The sequence below is a fragment of the Hyla sarda genome, chromosome 5 (assembly GCF_029499605.1).
Source record: "Hyla sarda isolate aHylSar1 chromosome 5, aHylSar1.hap1, whole genome shotgun sequence".
Classification (NCBI taxonomy): domain Eukaryota; kingdom Metazoa; phylum Chordata; class Amphibia; order Anura; family Hylidae; genus Hyla; species Hyla sarda.
Window position 1 is genome coordinate 236,460,114 of NC_079193.1, and position 12,893 is coordinate 236,473,006.

The 12,893-nt window shown below is 41.4% G+C and overlaps 1 protein-coding gene across 6 annotated transcripts in view; it reads left to right on the forward strand.

Annotated features, from left to right (window-relative positions):
- The window catches only part of LOC130273891 (glyoxylate/hydroxypyruvate reductase B-like), a 105,970-nt gene extending 97,034 nt beyond the window's left edge, over positions 1-8,936 (forward strand). For all 6 annotated transcript variants that reach the window (XM_056521356.1, XM_056521357.1, XM_056521358.1 and 3 more), the window contains 4 exons: positions 515-686; positions 3,158-3,336; positions 8,489-8,585; positions 8,765-8,936. In XM_056521356.1, the coding sequence (XP_056377331.1) occupies positions 515-686; positions 3,158-3,336; positions 8,489-8,585; positions 8,765-8,921 (605 nt within the window). In that variant the 3' untranslated portion in view covers positions 8,922-8,936. The remainder of the gene's footprint in view (positions 1-514; positions 687-3,157; positions 3,337-8,488; positions 8,586-8,764) is intronic.
- The last annotated feature ends 3,957 nt before the right edge of the window (positions 8,937-12,893 follow it).

A 12,893-nucleotide genomic window follows, 5' to 3' on the forward strand; every position in this document is an offset into this window, starting at 1 on the left:
TAGTATGTCCTAACTATCTATTGCTATCTACTGACCAAAATATTAATCCAACTAACCCCCTGTTTCATTATGGGGCTGATACCTGTAGGTGACATGTTAGATTGCTTGTTCAATGCTTAATTGGGTACTCTGCTGTAAACATCTTATCCCCTATCCAAAGGATAGGGGATAAGATGGTAGATTGCGGGGTCCTGCCACTGGGGACCCCTGCGAACTCTGCTCCTTGCTCGATGACTGGTGATGCCGGCTGCCACGAACCCTCCATTCACCTCTATGGGAGGAGTACATAGCCGTAACACCCCCTCCTATAGACATGAATGAAGGGGGCATGGCGTGATGTCACGAACGGGGAAGCTGCAAGCTTCCGTTTTCCGTCCGCCTCCGCCACCGGCCCGGAGATTTGGATAGGGTATAGGATGTTTAGAGCTGAGTACCCCTTTAAACTGAGAAGTATAGGTGCTGTTATCACTATAGAGGATACATGTTCATTCTCAATATACATTTTCTCCATCAGGGAATACAATATCATGTTCATCAGACACCAAAGAATTTGATTTCAACTGGGTGGGAGATGATATCACAGAGGCCACACTGGGCATCATTGGAATGGGAAGCATTGGCTACTGCATAGCTCAGCGAGCTAAGGCTTTCAGGATGAGAATTCTTTACCACAATAGGAACAGGAGGTAAGGTAAATGTGGCTACCTAAACAACCATTGGCTTACTGTAGAAGAAAACACACTATAACTCAGATAGTGGAGTAATTGGGGGAAGTCTCTATTATTTCTCCAGGATTCACGCATATATAGACAAGCAATAGAATAGTATCTCAGATGTGAACACCCACTTAAATGTCTATGAAGGAGAGCTGGAGTTGCCATTAGGCACTTGTTGGCCTGTGCCTAGGGTAGCAGTGTTTAGGTAGGCAGCATTTCAGTAAGTAAAAAAAATATATACTTTTAATGTAGCTGCTGCTGCCATGCTGTGGCTTGGAGGAAAACAAAATGTCCCTCTTTGGTTAAATTCACCTGCAGATTTCCAGCCACAGCCCTTTATTATGTTGTGGATTTGTGATTAATTTTAACAAATTCAGTGTATATTGCTATGTCATGGAATTGTGTAGATAGCCAACTAGAAATCTGCCTCAACCATTTCTTCACAATTTCTGGTTTAGGTATAGAAAAATGGAAGTGTATGTAGGAGATATTATTTAGGTATTTGTTCTCCAGTCAGCCAAGAGCACCCATTACAATGGAGTAGAGGGCTGCCTGCCACATAGGGGTGATCAAACATGAATTTACAAGACACCTTGTGTTGAAGTAACCAAACTCCTCAGAAAAAAGGTCCTGATCTTCCTGAGGGTCTATTCACGTGGCAGAATTTCCGCTTGCGGAATTCCGCCTCAAATTTAAGCCCATAGACTTCTATGGGATTCCGCACTCCAATTCACACTTCTGAATTTCCGCTTGCGGAAATTCAGAAGTGTGAATGGGAGTGTGGAATCCCATAGAAGTCTAAGGGCTTTAAATTGAGGTGGAATTCCGCAAGCGGAAATTCTGCCACGTAAATAGACCCTAAGGCTCGGTTCACACTGCGGAATCTCCGGGCAGAAAAGTACTGGCTGGAGATTCCGAGTGCGGCCTGAATCAGTTGCGTGGACACTGCAGTCTCCAATAGACTGCAATGGGTTCCGCGAGTATTTCCGCCTGAAGAATGAGCAAAGCCATTCTTCAGGCAGAAATTTTCAAGCAAATTTTCCGTTCACAAATTCCGAAGTGTGAATTTGTGAACGGAAACCCATTCACTATACTATACATTTTAGCAAGCAGAATTTCTGCCTGCAATTCCAAAGCGGAATTGCAGGCGGAAATTCCGTAGTGTGAACCTAGCCTAACACAGACCCATTCACCTGGACATGTATTGAAACACTAAAGAAACTTCCGATACCTTGTATTTAGGAAATTATAGGGTCATCCTACCATAATGGTATGGCATCTCCCAACAATATGCCAGAACAGTCTGGTGAGGAATTACCTTGTTGAACTTTGTTTCCATTAACCCCCTTTTAAGTAAAAAAGCAATGAACATCCATTTTATACACATGTATAATGAAGATCTCTATGTATAATGAAGATCTCTAACACACTTCTGATAGCAAACTTTATTGGAATCTCAAAGATACAATTTTTTACCCTTTTATAATAACTGTATATTTTACTTTTTTTGGAACCTGGAGGGGCCCTTTTAAAGGGGTTATCCAGGAAAAAAAACTTTAACTTTCTGGAGCCAATTGATATTTAAAAAATAATCAGATTTGTAAATTACTTCTATTAAAAAATCTTAATCCTTTCAGTACTTATGAGCTGCTGAAGTTGAGTTGTTCTTTTCTGTCTAGGTGCTCTCTGATGACACCTGTCTAAAGAACTGTCCAGACTAGAAGCAAATCCCCGTAGCAAACCTCTTCTACTCTGTGCAGTTCCCGAGACAAGCAGAGATGTCAGCAGAGAGCAATGTTGCAAGACAGAGTAATTTTTATTTACAAATCTGCTTAACTTTCTGGAGCCAGTTGATATAGAAAAAATTTTTTTTTCTTGGAATACCCCTTTAAGGGGTTCTTTGTTTAGATATAGCATTCACTTTACTGGCAATAATTATACAGCTGCAGTCACTGAGATCTCTGCTTAGGTCATATTAGATTATAGTCAGTAAACTGTATACTATATCTGTATAATAATGATGGCTATGTCTCCTGTTGCATATGAAATATTATTGTGGTGGCCCATCAGTTACAAGTTAGGCAATTCCCCAGGCACCAAATTGAGACTACTTTCTACCACATTGTCACAATGATGAACATGTAGAAAATCCAAGGCACCGGAAAGCCAATGCAATACCCTTCCCTTATTACAGTGCAAACGGCAAAGTTTAGGACTCAACCGGTCTTTCCTTAGCCAAGTTGTGTGCAAAATGTTGCCGATTGTCCTGAAAGGAAGATTGTGTTTTGCATTGGCACTCCAGTGCCTTGGACTTTCTACGAGACCTGAATCAGGCCGCCATGTGCCATGCTGCCATGCCTGAATCAATGTGAATGACATCTCTTACTGCCATGTTTTGTCTGTAATACCACTATATGTGTATTACTACGATTTTGAAACAGGACTCTAGAAGAAGAAGCGGCGGTAGGAGCTGAATACTGTAGTAACATGACTGATTTGCTTCAGCGGTCTGACTTTGTAATGGTTGTTGTCACGCTAACACCAGAGACACACAATCTGATTGGAAAAGAAGAACTTCAGTTTATGAAGCCCACAGCCACTCTTATCAACATTAGTAGAGGTATGAAAGTCTATCTATATCACAAGTATGAGAGTTTACATAAAATGCATGCACATTTGAGATATAATTTCAAACATGTTGATGCCTAAGGGAACATTCACATGGGCGGAATTTCCGCAGCAGAAAATCCGCATCAGATTCCTATTGAGGTCAATGTAATCTGCTACAGATTTTCTGCTGTGGAATATCCACAGCAAGAAACTGGAAGGTAAGGTGGCTCTGTGAACGTATCCTAAGGATATTTGTACCTAACGAATGAGGTTGATCAAGTCTTGCAGTATAACTGAGCTGCACGGTAGTTTCTTTTTTAAGTGAAACATAGAAAATGCGCATAAAATACTTTCTATATGTGTCCCATGGGATCAGCCATTCCTTTTCCCTTTCACAATTCTGTGTTTGGCTGTAAAATAACTATATATGTAAAATGACTCCAGCGCATTTAACTTTGCAAATTTAACCTTGATTGAAAATATTCGGCAATTCTGTGTAAACAGCTATTTTACAAACCCAGCATCTCTATAGTTACCAAATCAAGGCATGTGTAGCCCAACCTCGCAGACATATTCACTTCCAACTGTCTTCCCTTTTTTTCTTGCTACTTGACAATAGGGGTGGAGACAGGAGTTGGCTAAGGGTCTATTCACATGGCAGAAATTCCGCCTCATATTAAAGGGGTACTCCATTGGAAACCCCTTTTTTTTTTTTTTTAAATCAGCTGGTGCCAGAAAGTTAAACAGATTTGTAATTTACTTCTATTTAAAAATCTTAATCCATAGGATATATACACCATAGGAAGTTCTTTTCTTTTTTGAATTTCCTTTCTGTCTGACCACAGTGCTCTCTGCTGACACCTCTGTCCATTTTAGGAACTGTCCAGTACAAGCAAAACCCCATAGCAAACCTATCCTACTCTGGACACTTCCTAAAATGGACAGAGGTGTTAGCAGGGAGCACTGTGGTCAGACAGTATGGAAATTTAAAAAGAAAAGAACTTCCAGTGGAGCATACAGCAGCTGATAAGTACTGGGAGGATTAAGATTTTTTTTTTTAAAATAAGTCATTTACAAATCTGTTTTAACTTTCTGGCACCAGTTGATTTAAAAAAAAAAAACAACAAAATGCTTTCCAGTGGAGTACCACTTTAAAGCCCATAGACTTCTATGGGATTTAGCACTCCCATTCACACTTCTGAATTTCCGCTTGCAGCATTCCGCCAGTGCTGAAGCTGAGCGGAAATTCAGAAGTGTGAATGGGAGTGATAAATCCCATAGAAGTCTATGGGCTTTAATTGGAGGTAGAATTCCGCAAGCAAAAATTCTTCCCTAAGGGTACGTTCACATGCACGGATTTACAGCGGATTTTACGATGCAGATCCGCTGGTGAAGGCCCCGCTCTATGCTGGCTTTACATGTGCCTGCTCGGAGTGGCAATATGCTGCTACCAGCAGAAACACTGCGATGTGCGAGTCACAGTATACTCTCACATCGCGGGAGCTCTCTGCCTAGCTCAGAGCAGGGAGAGCGTATTGCCGCTACCAGCAGGCTCATGTAAAGCCAGCATACAGCATGGCCTTCACCAGTGGATCTGCAGCTAAATACCCTGCGAAAAAGCTAATGGGGGACCCTCAGGAGATGTTCATGTCTGGAGTGTAACAGATCTGCTGGTCTTAAAGGGGTATCCGGTGGAAAACTTTTTTTATTTTTATTAACTGGTGCCAGAAAGTTAAACAGATTTGTAAATTACTTCCATGAAAAAAATCTTAATCCTTCTAGTACTTATTAGCTGCTGAATACTACAGAGGAAATGATTTTCTTTTTGGAACACAGAGCTCTCTGCTGACATCATGGCCACAGTGCTCTCTGCTGACATATCTGTCCATTTTAGGAACTGTCCAGAGCAGCATAGGTTTTCTATGGGGATTTTCTTCTGCTCTGGACAGTTCTTAAAATGGACAGAGGTGTCAGCAGAGAGCACTGTGGGTCATGATGTCAGCAGAAAGCTCTGTGTTACAAAAGAAAATAATTTCTTCTGTAGTATTCAGCAGCTAATAAGTACTAGAAGGATTAAGATTTTTTAATAGAAGTAATTTACAAATCTGTTTAACTTTCTGGCACCAGTTTTCCACCGGAGTACCCCTTTTGTAGCATATGGTCACAGCACAGAAGACCAGAGATCCGGATAATAGGAGGTTCAGGAATTTATTATGCACCACATAGTGTACAAGTGCAACTTTTCACTTGTGCTGTGCCCATGTGCTACATTTAGAACTATTGAACCAGCATTGGCTAGCTGGTAGGTCACCTGCACGAACCTGAAGCAGTTTGGTGCTGACTCCTTCTATTTGCTTGGAAGATCTGCTGGTCTGCTAGTGCTATTATTTTCATTGTTCTGCTTCAATGACAGATCTGCAGAACATACAAAATAGGTGTGAACCCAGCTTAACCCAAGACTGCAGTATAAAACTAAAAAGGCACATAGGTCTGATAGGAGCTGTATTCACAAATAAAACATTTTCAATCAAGACGGTTTTCGAAGTTGCACATCTGTATGAGAGAAACAATGGGATAACATATTCCCAGATCGGGTGATAGTGTATGCAGCCTTCCACACATGATTGTTTTATAACTAGCGTAGGTCTAGGAGATTGGTACTTATTACCATTGAGCGCCAGACCTGAGACAAAGCACTAATTTTAACTAACTTGAAGGGGTGTTCCAGTGAAAAACATGTTTTTTTTCATGTCAACTGGCTCCAGAAAGTTAAACAGATAGTAAATCTCTTCTATTAAAAACTCTTAATTCTACAAGTACTTATCAGCTGCTCAAGTTGAGTTGTCCTTTTTTTTTTTTTACAGGGTGTTGTCCTTTTCTGTCTGACAACAGTGCTCTCTGCTGACACCTCTATCTGTCTCAGGAACTGTCCAGAGCAGGAGAGTTTTGCTATGGGTACTTGCTCCTACTCTGGACAGTTCCTGAGACAGAGGTGTCAGCAGAGAGCACTGTTGTCAGACAGAAAAGAACAAATCAACTTCAGCAGCTGATAAGTACTGGTAGGATTAAGATTTTTGAATAGAAGTAATTTACAAATCTGCTTAAATTTCTGGAGCCAGTTGATATGAAAAAAAAAAGTTTTTCACTGGAATACCCTTTAAAACGGAGAGGTAGTGGCAATTCAGGAAAAGACTCTTAGTATAGCTAAATTCACAGAGGTGCATGGAAACAGCAGGAGGCCAAATGAATATGAAGAAATGAAGATCCTGCACTCACCATTACTCGTATGCAGTTCACATGTTTATACAGTGGGGATCAAAAGTTTGTGCACCCCAGGTAAAAATTTGTATTAATGTGCATAAAGAAGCTAAGGAAAGATGGAAAAATCTCCAAAAGGCATCAAATTACAGATTAGACATTTTTATAATATGTCAATAAAAGTTAGATTTTATTTCTATCATTTACACTTTCAAAATAACAGAAAACAAAAAAATGGCGTCTGCAAAAGTTTGGGCACCCTGCAGAATTTATAGCATGCACTGCCCCCTTTGCAAAGCTGAGACCTGCCAGTGTCATGGATTGTTCTCAATCACCATCTGGGAAGACCAGATGATGTCAATCTCAAAGGTTTTAAATGGCCAGACTCATCTGACCTTGCCCCAACAATCAGCACCATGGGTTCTTCTAAGCAGTTGTCTAGAAAACTGAAAATAGTTGATGCTCACAAAGCTGGAGAAGGCTATAAGAAGATAGCAAACCGTTTTCAGATGTCAATATCCTCTGTTCGGAATGCAATTAAGAAATGGCAGTCATCAGGAACAGTGGAAGTTAAAGCAAGATCTGGAAGACCAAGAAAAATATCAGACAGAACAGCTCGCAGGATTGTGAGAAAAACAATTCAAAACCCACGTTTGACTGCACAATCCCTCCTGAAAGATCTGGCAGACACTGGAGTTGTGGTACACTATTCCACTATAAAGAGATACTTGTACAAATATGGTCTTCATGGAAGAGTCATCAGGAGAAAACCTCTTCTAGGTCCTCACCACAAAAATCAGCGTTTGAACTTTGCAAATGAACATATAGACAAGCCTGATGCATTTTGGAAACAAGTTCTGTGGACCGATGAGGTTAAAATTGAACTTTTTGGCCGGAATGAGCAAAGGTATGTTTGGAAAAGAAGGGGAACAGAATTTAATGAAAAGAACCTCCGTCATACTGTTAAGCATGGGGGTGGATCAATCATGCTTTGGTGTTGTATTGCAGCCAGTAGCACAGGAAACATCTCATGAGTAGAAGGAAAAATTTTGTATGCTAACTTGATGCCATTTGTGAAAAAGCTGAAGTTAAAGAGAGGATGGCTTCTACAAATGGATAATGATCCTAAACACACCTCGAAATCCACGGGGGATTACCTCAAGAGGCGTAAACTAAAGGTTTTGCCATGGCCTTCACAATCTCCTGACCTAAACATAATTGAAAATCTATGGATAGACCTTAAAAGAGCAGTGCATGACAGACAGCCCAGAAATCTCAAAGAACTGGAAGACTTTTGTAAGGAAGAATGGGCAAAGATACCTCAAACAAGAATTGAAAGACTCTTGGTTGGCTACAAAAAACGTTTACCAGCTGTGATACTTGCCAAAGGGGGCAGTACAAAATATTAACTCTGCAGGGTGCCCAAACTTTTGCAGACGCCATTTTTTTTTGTTTTCTGTTATTTTTAAAGTGTAAATGATGGAAATAAAATCTAACTTTTTTTTGGCATGTTATAAGAATGTCTAATCTGTAATTTGATGCCTTTTGGAGATTTTTCCATCTTTCCTTGACTTCTTTATGCACATTAATACAAATTTTTACCTGGGGTGCCCAAACTTTTGATCCCCACTGTATTAGTGGGACTGGAAGCCAGGGAGACAGCGGACATCACGGGGTAAACAGTTGGATTTCCATAGGATAAAGCAGATGCGTGTACATGCAACGGGTGTACTCTAGGAAGACTTGACATCTAGAAGTCATAATAGTGAAAACTCTCACTTATTACTTCTCACTACTACTATTAAAAGAAACAAGGTACCACACAGTAACATTTGTTTTAGACTATTATCTAAAAGATCTCTTCTTCATTAGTCTAACAACTATTCTGCAATTATATTTTTCAGGCCAAGTAATTGACCAAGATGCCCTGGCAGAGGCCTTGAACAAAGGAATAATTAAGGCTGCTGCTTTAGATGTCACACACCCAGAACCATTGCCAAGGTAAGACTTTGAATAGCTGTCTTGCCATATATACTCCCCTCTATACAAAAATAAAGTCTAATGTTGATGTTTTTAGCCAGTCTGTAAATAAGTGGCTACTAGTTTCACTGGCCATCTACAGTTACACCAGTGATAATGTCTGATATTGTCTTTTTGTCTAATCTAATCTTTTTCTATAGAAATCATCCCTTGCTGACAGCAAAGAATATCATTGTGACACCACATATTGGAAATGCAACAGATAAGACACGAAGAAGAGTTGCTGAAAAAATAGTTCAAAATGCGTCTGCAATGCTTAAAGGTCTTCCAGTGAAAGACATAGTGACAGCTCCATAACATGTGTATTCAGTGGGCACAGTACCTGCAATGCTGTTCATGGAAGTAAAGTACTGCTTGACAGTTACCTGTGCAAAGGAAAAGTCCCCAGAGGCCAAAACTGTGTAATTTTGGCCTCTGTCTGGGAACTTTTCCTTTCCTTTGGGGGTGTAGGGGCATATCTAAAGGCTCATGAGCCCTGGTGCAAATGTTCAGCTTACTCTGGGCAATATATTTTTTACTTTAGAGGGACTACAGCTCACATCAGGCATAGTCAGAGGCAGAATGAAGTTTTATCCAGGGATTCACAGGTGGCGTCTTCTCTGATTGGAGCCATTATTATTCCTTTTCTTCTTCATTCAGGCCAGAATGCCCTGAAAACTTCTTGCTATGTCTAAACTACTATTAGATTCCATGCTCCCTACACATAATACCACCACTAAAGGTGCCCCTAAATAGAATACAGACACATGTTCCCTAAATATAATACTTCTATATGCTGGGCTCCTAACAATGATACCGCCATACACTGTGCCTCTGAATACAATACTGCCTCATGCTGGGCCCCTGAATACAATACCGCCAAACGCTGTGCCCCTGAATACAATACTGCCTCATGCTGTGCCTCTGAATACAATACTGCCACAAGCTGTGCCCCTGAATACAATACTGCCTCATGCTGGGCCCCTGAAAACAATACTGCCTCATGCTGGGCCCCTGAATACAATACTGCCTCATGCTGGGCCCCTGAATACAATACTGCCTCATGCTGTGCCCCTGAATACAATACTGCCTCATGCTGGGCCCCTGAATACAATACTGCCTCATGCTGGGCATCTGAATATAATACTGCCTCATGCTGGGCCCCTGAATACAATACTGCCTCATGCTGTGCCTCTGAATACAATACTGCCTCATGCTGGGCCCCTGAAAACAATACTGCCTCATGCGGGGCCCCTGAAAACAATACTGCCTCATGCTGGGCCCCTGAATATAATACTGCCTCATGCTGGGCCCCTGAATATAATACTGCCTCATGCTGGGCCTCTGAATACAATACTGCCTCATGCTGGGCCTCTGAATACAATACTGCCTCATGCTGGGCCTCTGAATATAATACTGCCTCATGCTGGGCCTCTGAATACAATACTGCCACAAGCTGTGCCCCTGAATACAATACCGCCACAGGCTGTGCCCCTGAATACAATACTGCCTCATGCTGGGCCTCTGAATACAATACTGCCACAGGCTGTGCCCCTGAATACAATACTGCCACACACTGTGATCCGAAATACTGTTTCTATAAATGCAATGCTTCCACATGCTGTACCCCTAAATATATATAATACTACCTCAGGCAAATCGATAATGATGGCACTGTATGTCTTTCAAACCTTAATGATGCCACTACCTTAATAAAAAGTGTCCCTGCTCCTTAATGTATTGTACCACTGTGCACCAAAATAAACTGGGCACTGCCCCTTTATGTGTTGCAACTTGGTCCCCATGAACTGTTTCACTGTGCCCCTAAATTAAATTAAAGATGCTGATGCAACTGAATCTCATGTTTTCTGAATCGGATGGAGGTGGTGAAGGTCTGTGGTAATTCTATGGAGATTCAAAGTATTGCGTGCCAGCAATAAAATCGGGACTTCATCCAGGCGCTTCCCCTCAGATGTAGAGATCACGGAACAACCGGTTGGTTATAACGTGGTTCATTTAATGGGTGCAACATAAAAAGTTTTGAGTCCTTGGATGAACTCTTCATCAAGCATAATACAAACAGTCAAAATGTGATTTTAAAAAGACCGGGAGGATAATACTACCGGGTCAAAGATCACTAAACATCGTGCATTAGAAAAATTCATAATTATATAAATATACATATACACCAAACAAAAACATACAACCGATATGCAGGTACTTTATAAAACATTTGTGAGGGTTTATAAAAATTATAAAATAATAAAATTGCAAGAACCTATAAAATTCATCACACGCCACTTGCTAAAAAATGGGGAAAGCATCGCATACCTAGGAGGTTGAATACTTCAATGGTACCGAAACCGCTGTATAATCGGTGTCAAAAGGAACTTTCAGCAGCGCTGGAGGTACTTGTTTTCAAGACCATGCCGCAAAAAACAACCCGGGGAAGCGATCCAAAACGAGGCCATGACCGGTCGTGACCGTAACATCACAATGAATGGACTCAAATCGAGGCTATGACCGGCCGTGAACTTGTTGGCCTAATTACTGTGGCAACATACTGATGTCATTTCTAGAGGAGATCCCAATGCGAATAACTCCTCATCTGTATTTTTAAATATTTTTAAATAGTATTGGCTGCAAGTAGTGTTGCTACAGTGGTTGATATTGATACAGTGTAAAAGGAGAGTGATATTAACAATAACCACCAAGGAATTTATATGATGTTACCTTGATGCTGTTGAGGATAATGTTATAAAATAGTTTCAACCACCTCATTGAGGCCTCTGGGCGAGATGGTACAAAGCTTGTACATCCAATACACTTCTTTTTTCTTTAGTAAATCAAACCGGTTGGTAACTTCCTCAGGAATATAGTCTATTGGAGTGACCCTATAGATATTACTCTGTTCCTGATGCATCAGTGTGCAGTGTTTGGAGACTCCATGCAAATGGAATTTATTTCTAATATTTTGTCTATGTTTATTCAATCTGTTCCTTAGTGGTTGGATGGTCCTGCCAACATACTGTAGCCCACAAACACATTCCAACACGTAAATCACATATGAGGACTGGCAGGATAATCTATGTTTGAGTAAAAACTTTTCTCCTGTACTGTTGGACAAAAAATCTAGTTTTCTATTATGTATCTCCTTACAGCATAAGCAGCGCTTCATATTACAGCTGTAGGAACCAGGGGGCAGTTTGTTTTTCTTCTGTGTGTATTTGTGCTGTTTTATTACGCTAGGTGCTAAAATATTTTTCAAAGTGGGAGCTCTGCGATAAGTGACAGGTGGTTTGATAGGCAAGATCGTTTTCAAGGCAGAGTCACTCTGCAAGATATGCCAATGCTTGTTAAGTATGACTTTGATGTCATTTGCAGATCTAGAGAACTGAAGATAGGCAAGATTTTTGTGGTCCGTGTAAATGGACACCGGATGGATGGATCCCTCAAGAAGATGTCTCCACTCCTCAAGAGACAATTTGATGGCCAGCAACTCCCTGTCACCAATCGAGTAGTTTCTCTTGGCTGAGGTGAAGGTCTTGGAGAAAAAGCCGCAAGTTAGGGTCCTGTCTCTAGGTGACTTCTGGGTGAGCATGGAGGAGGCACCCACGGAGGAGGCATCCACTTCCAGAGAAAAAGGCTTAGTGGGGTCCGGTCTGGAAAGTACAGATGCGGAGGCAAAAGCGGCTTTCAAGGACTGGAAGGCTTCTTCTGCTTGAGGAGGCCATGATTTGGGATTAGCACCTTTCTTGGTCAAGGCCACTATGGGAGAGACCAGGGTGGAGAAATGAGGGATGAATTGCCTATAATAGTTGGCGAAACCTAAAAACAATTGGATGGCACGAAGTCCAGAGTGGCGTGGCCAGTCCAGAACTGCGGAGAGCTTAGCCGGGTCCATCTGTAAACCTTTGGCGGAAATTATGTACCCCAGAAAGGGCAGACTGGGCCGCTCGAACAGGCACTTCTCGATTTTTGCATAGAGGCGGTTTCTTCGAAGGCGTGAAAGGACTTGGCGTACATGTTCCCGGTGTTGCTCAAGGTTTGAGGAGAAAATGAGAATGTCATCAAGGTAAACGACCACGCAGGTGTAAAGCAGATCTCTGAAAATGTCATTGACAAATTCTTGAAACACGGCAGGCGCGTTGCAGAGGCCAAAGGGCATCACCAGGTATTCAAAATGGCCATCCCGTGTGCTAAATGCGGTCTTCCACTCGTCACCCTCTCTAATTCAGATCAAGTTGTAAGCTCCACGGAGATCCAGCTTGGTAAAGATTCTGGCCCCAC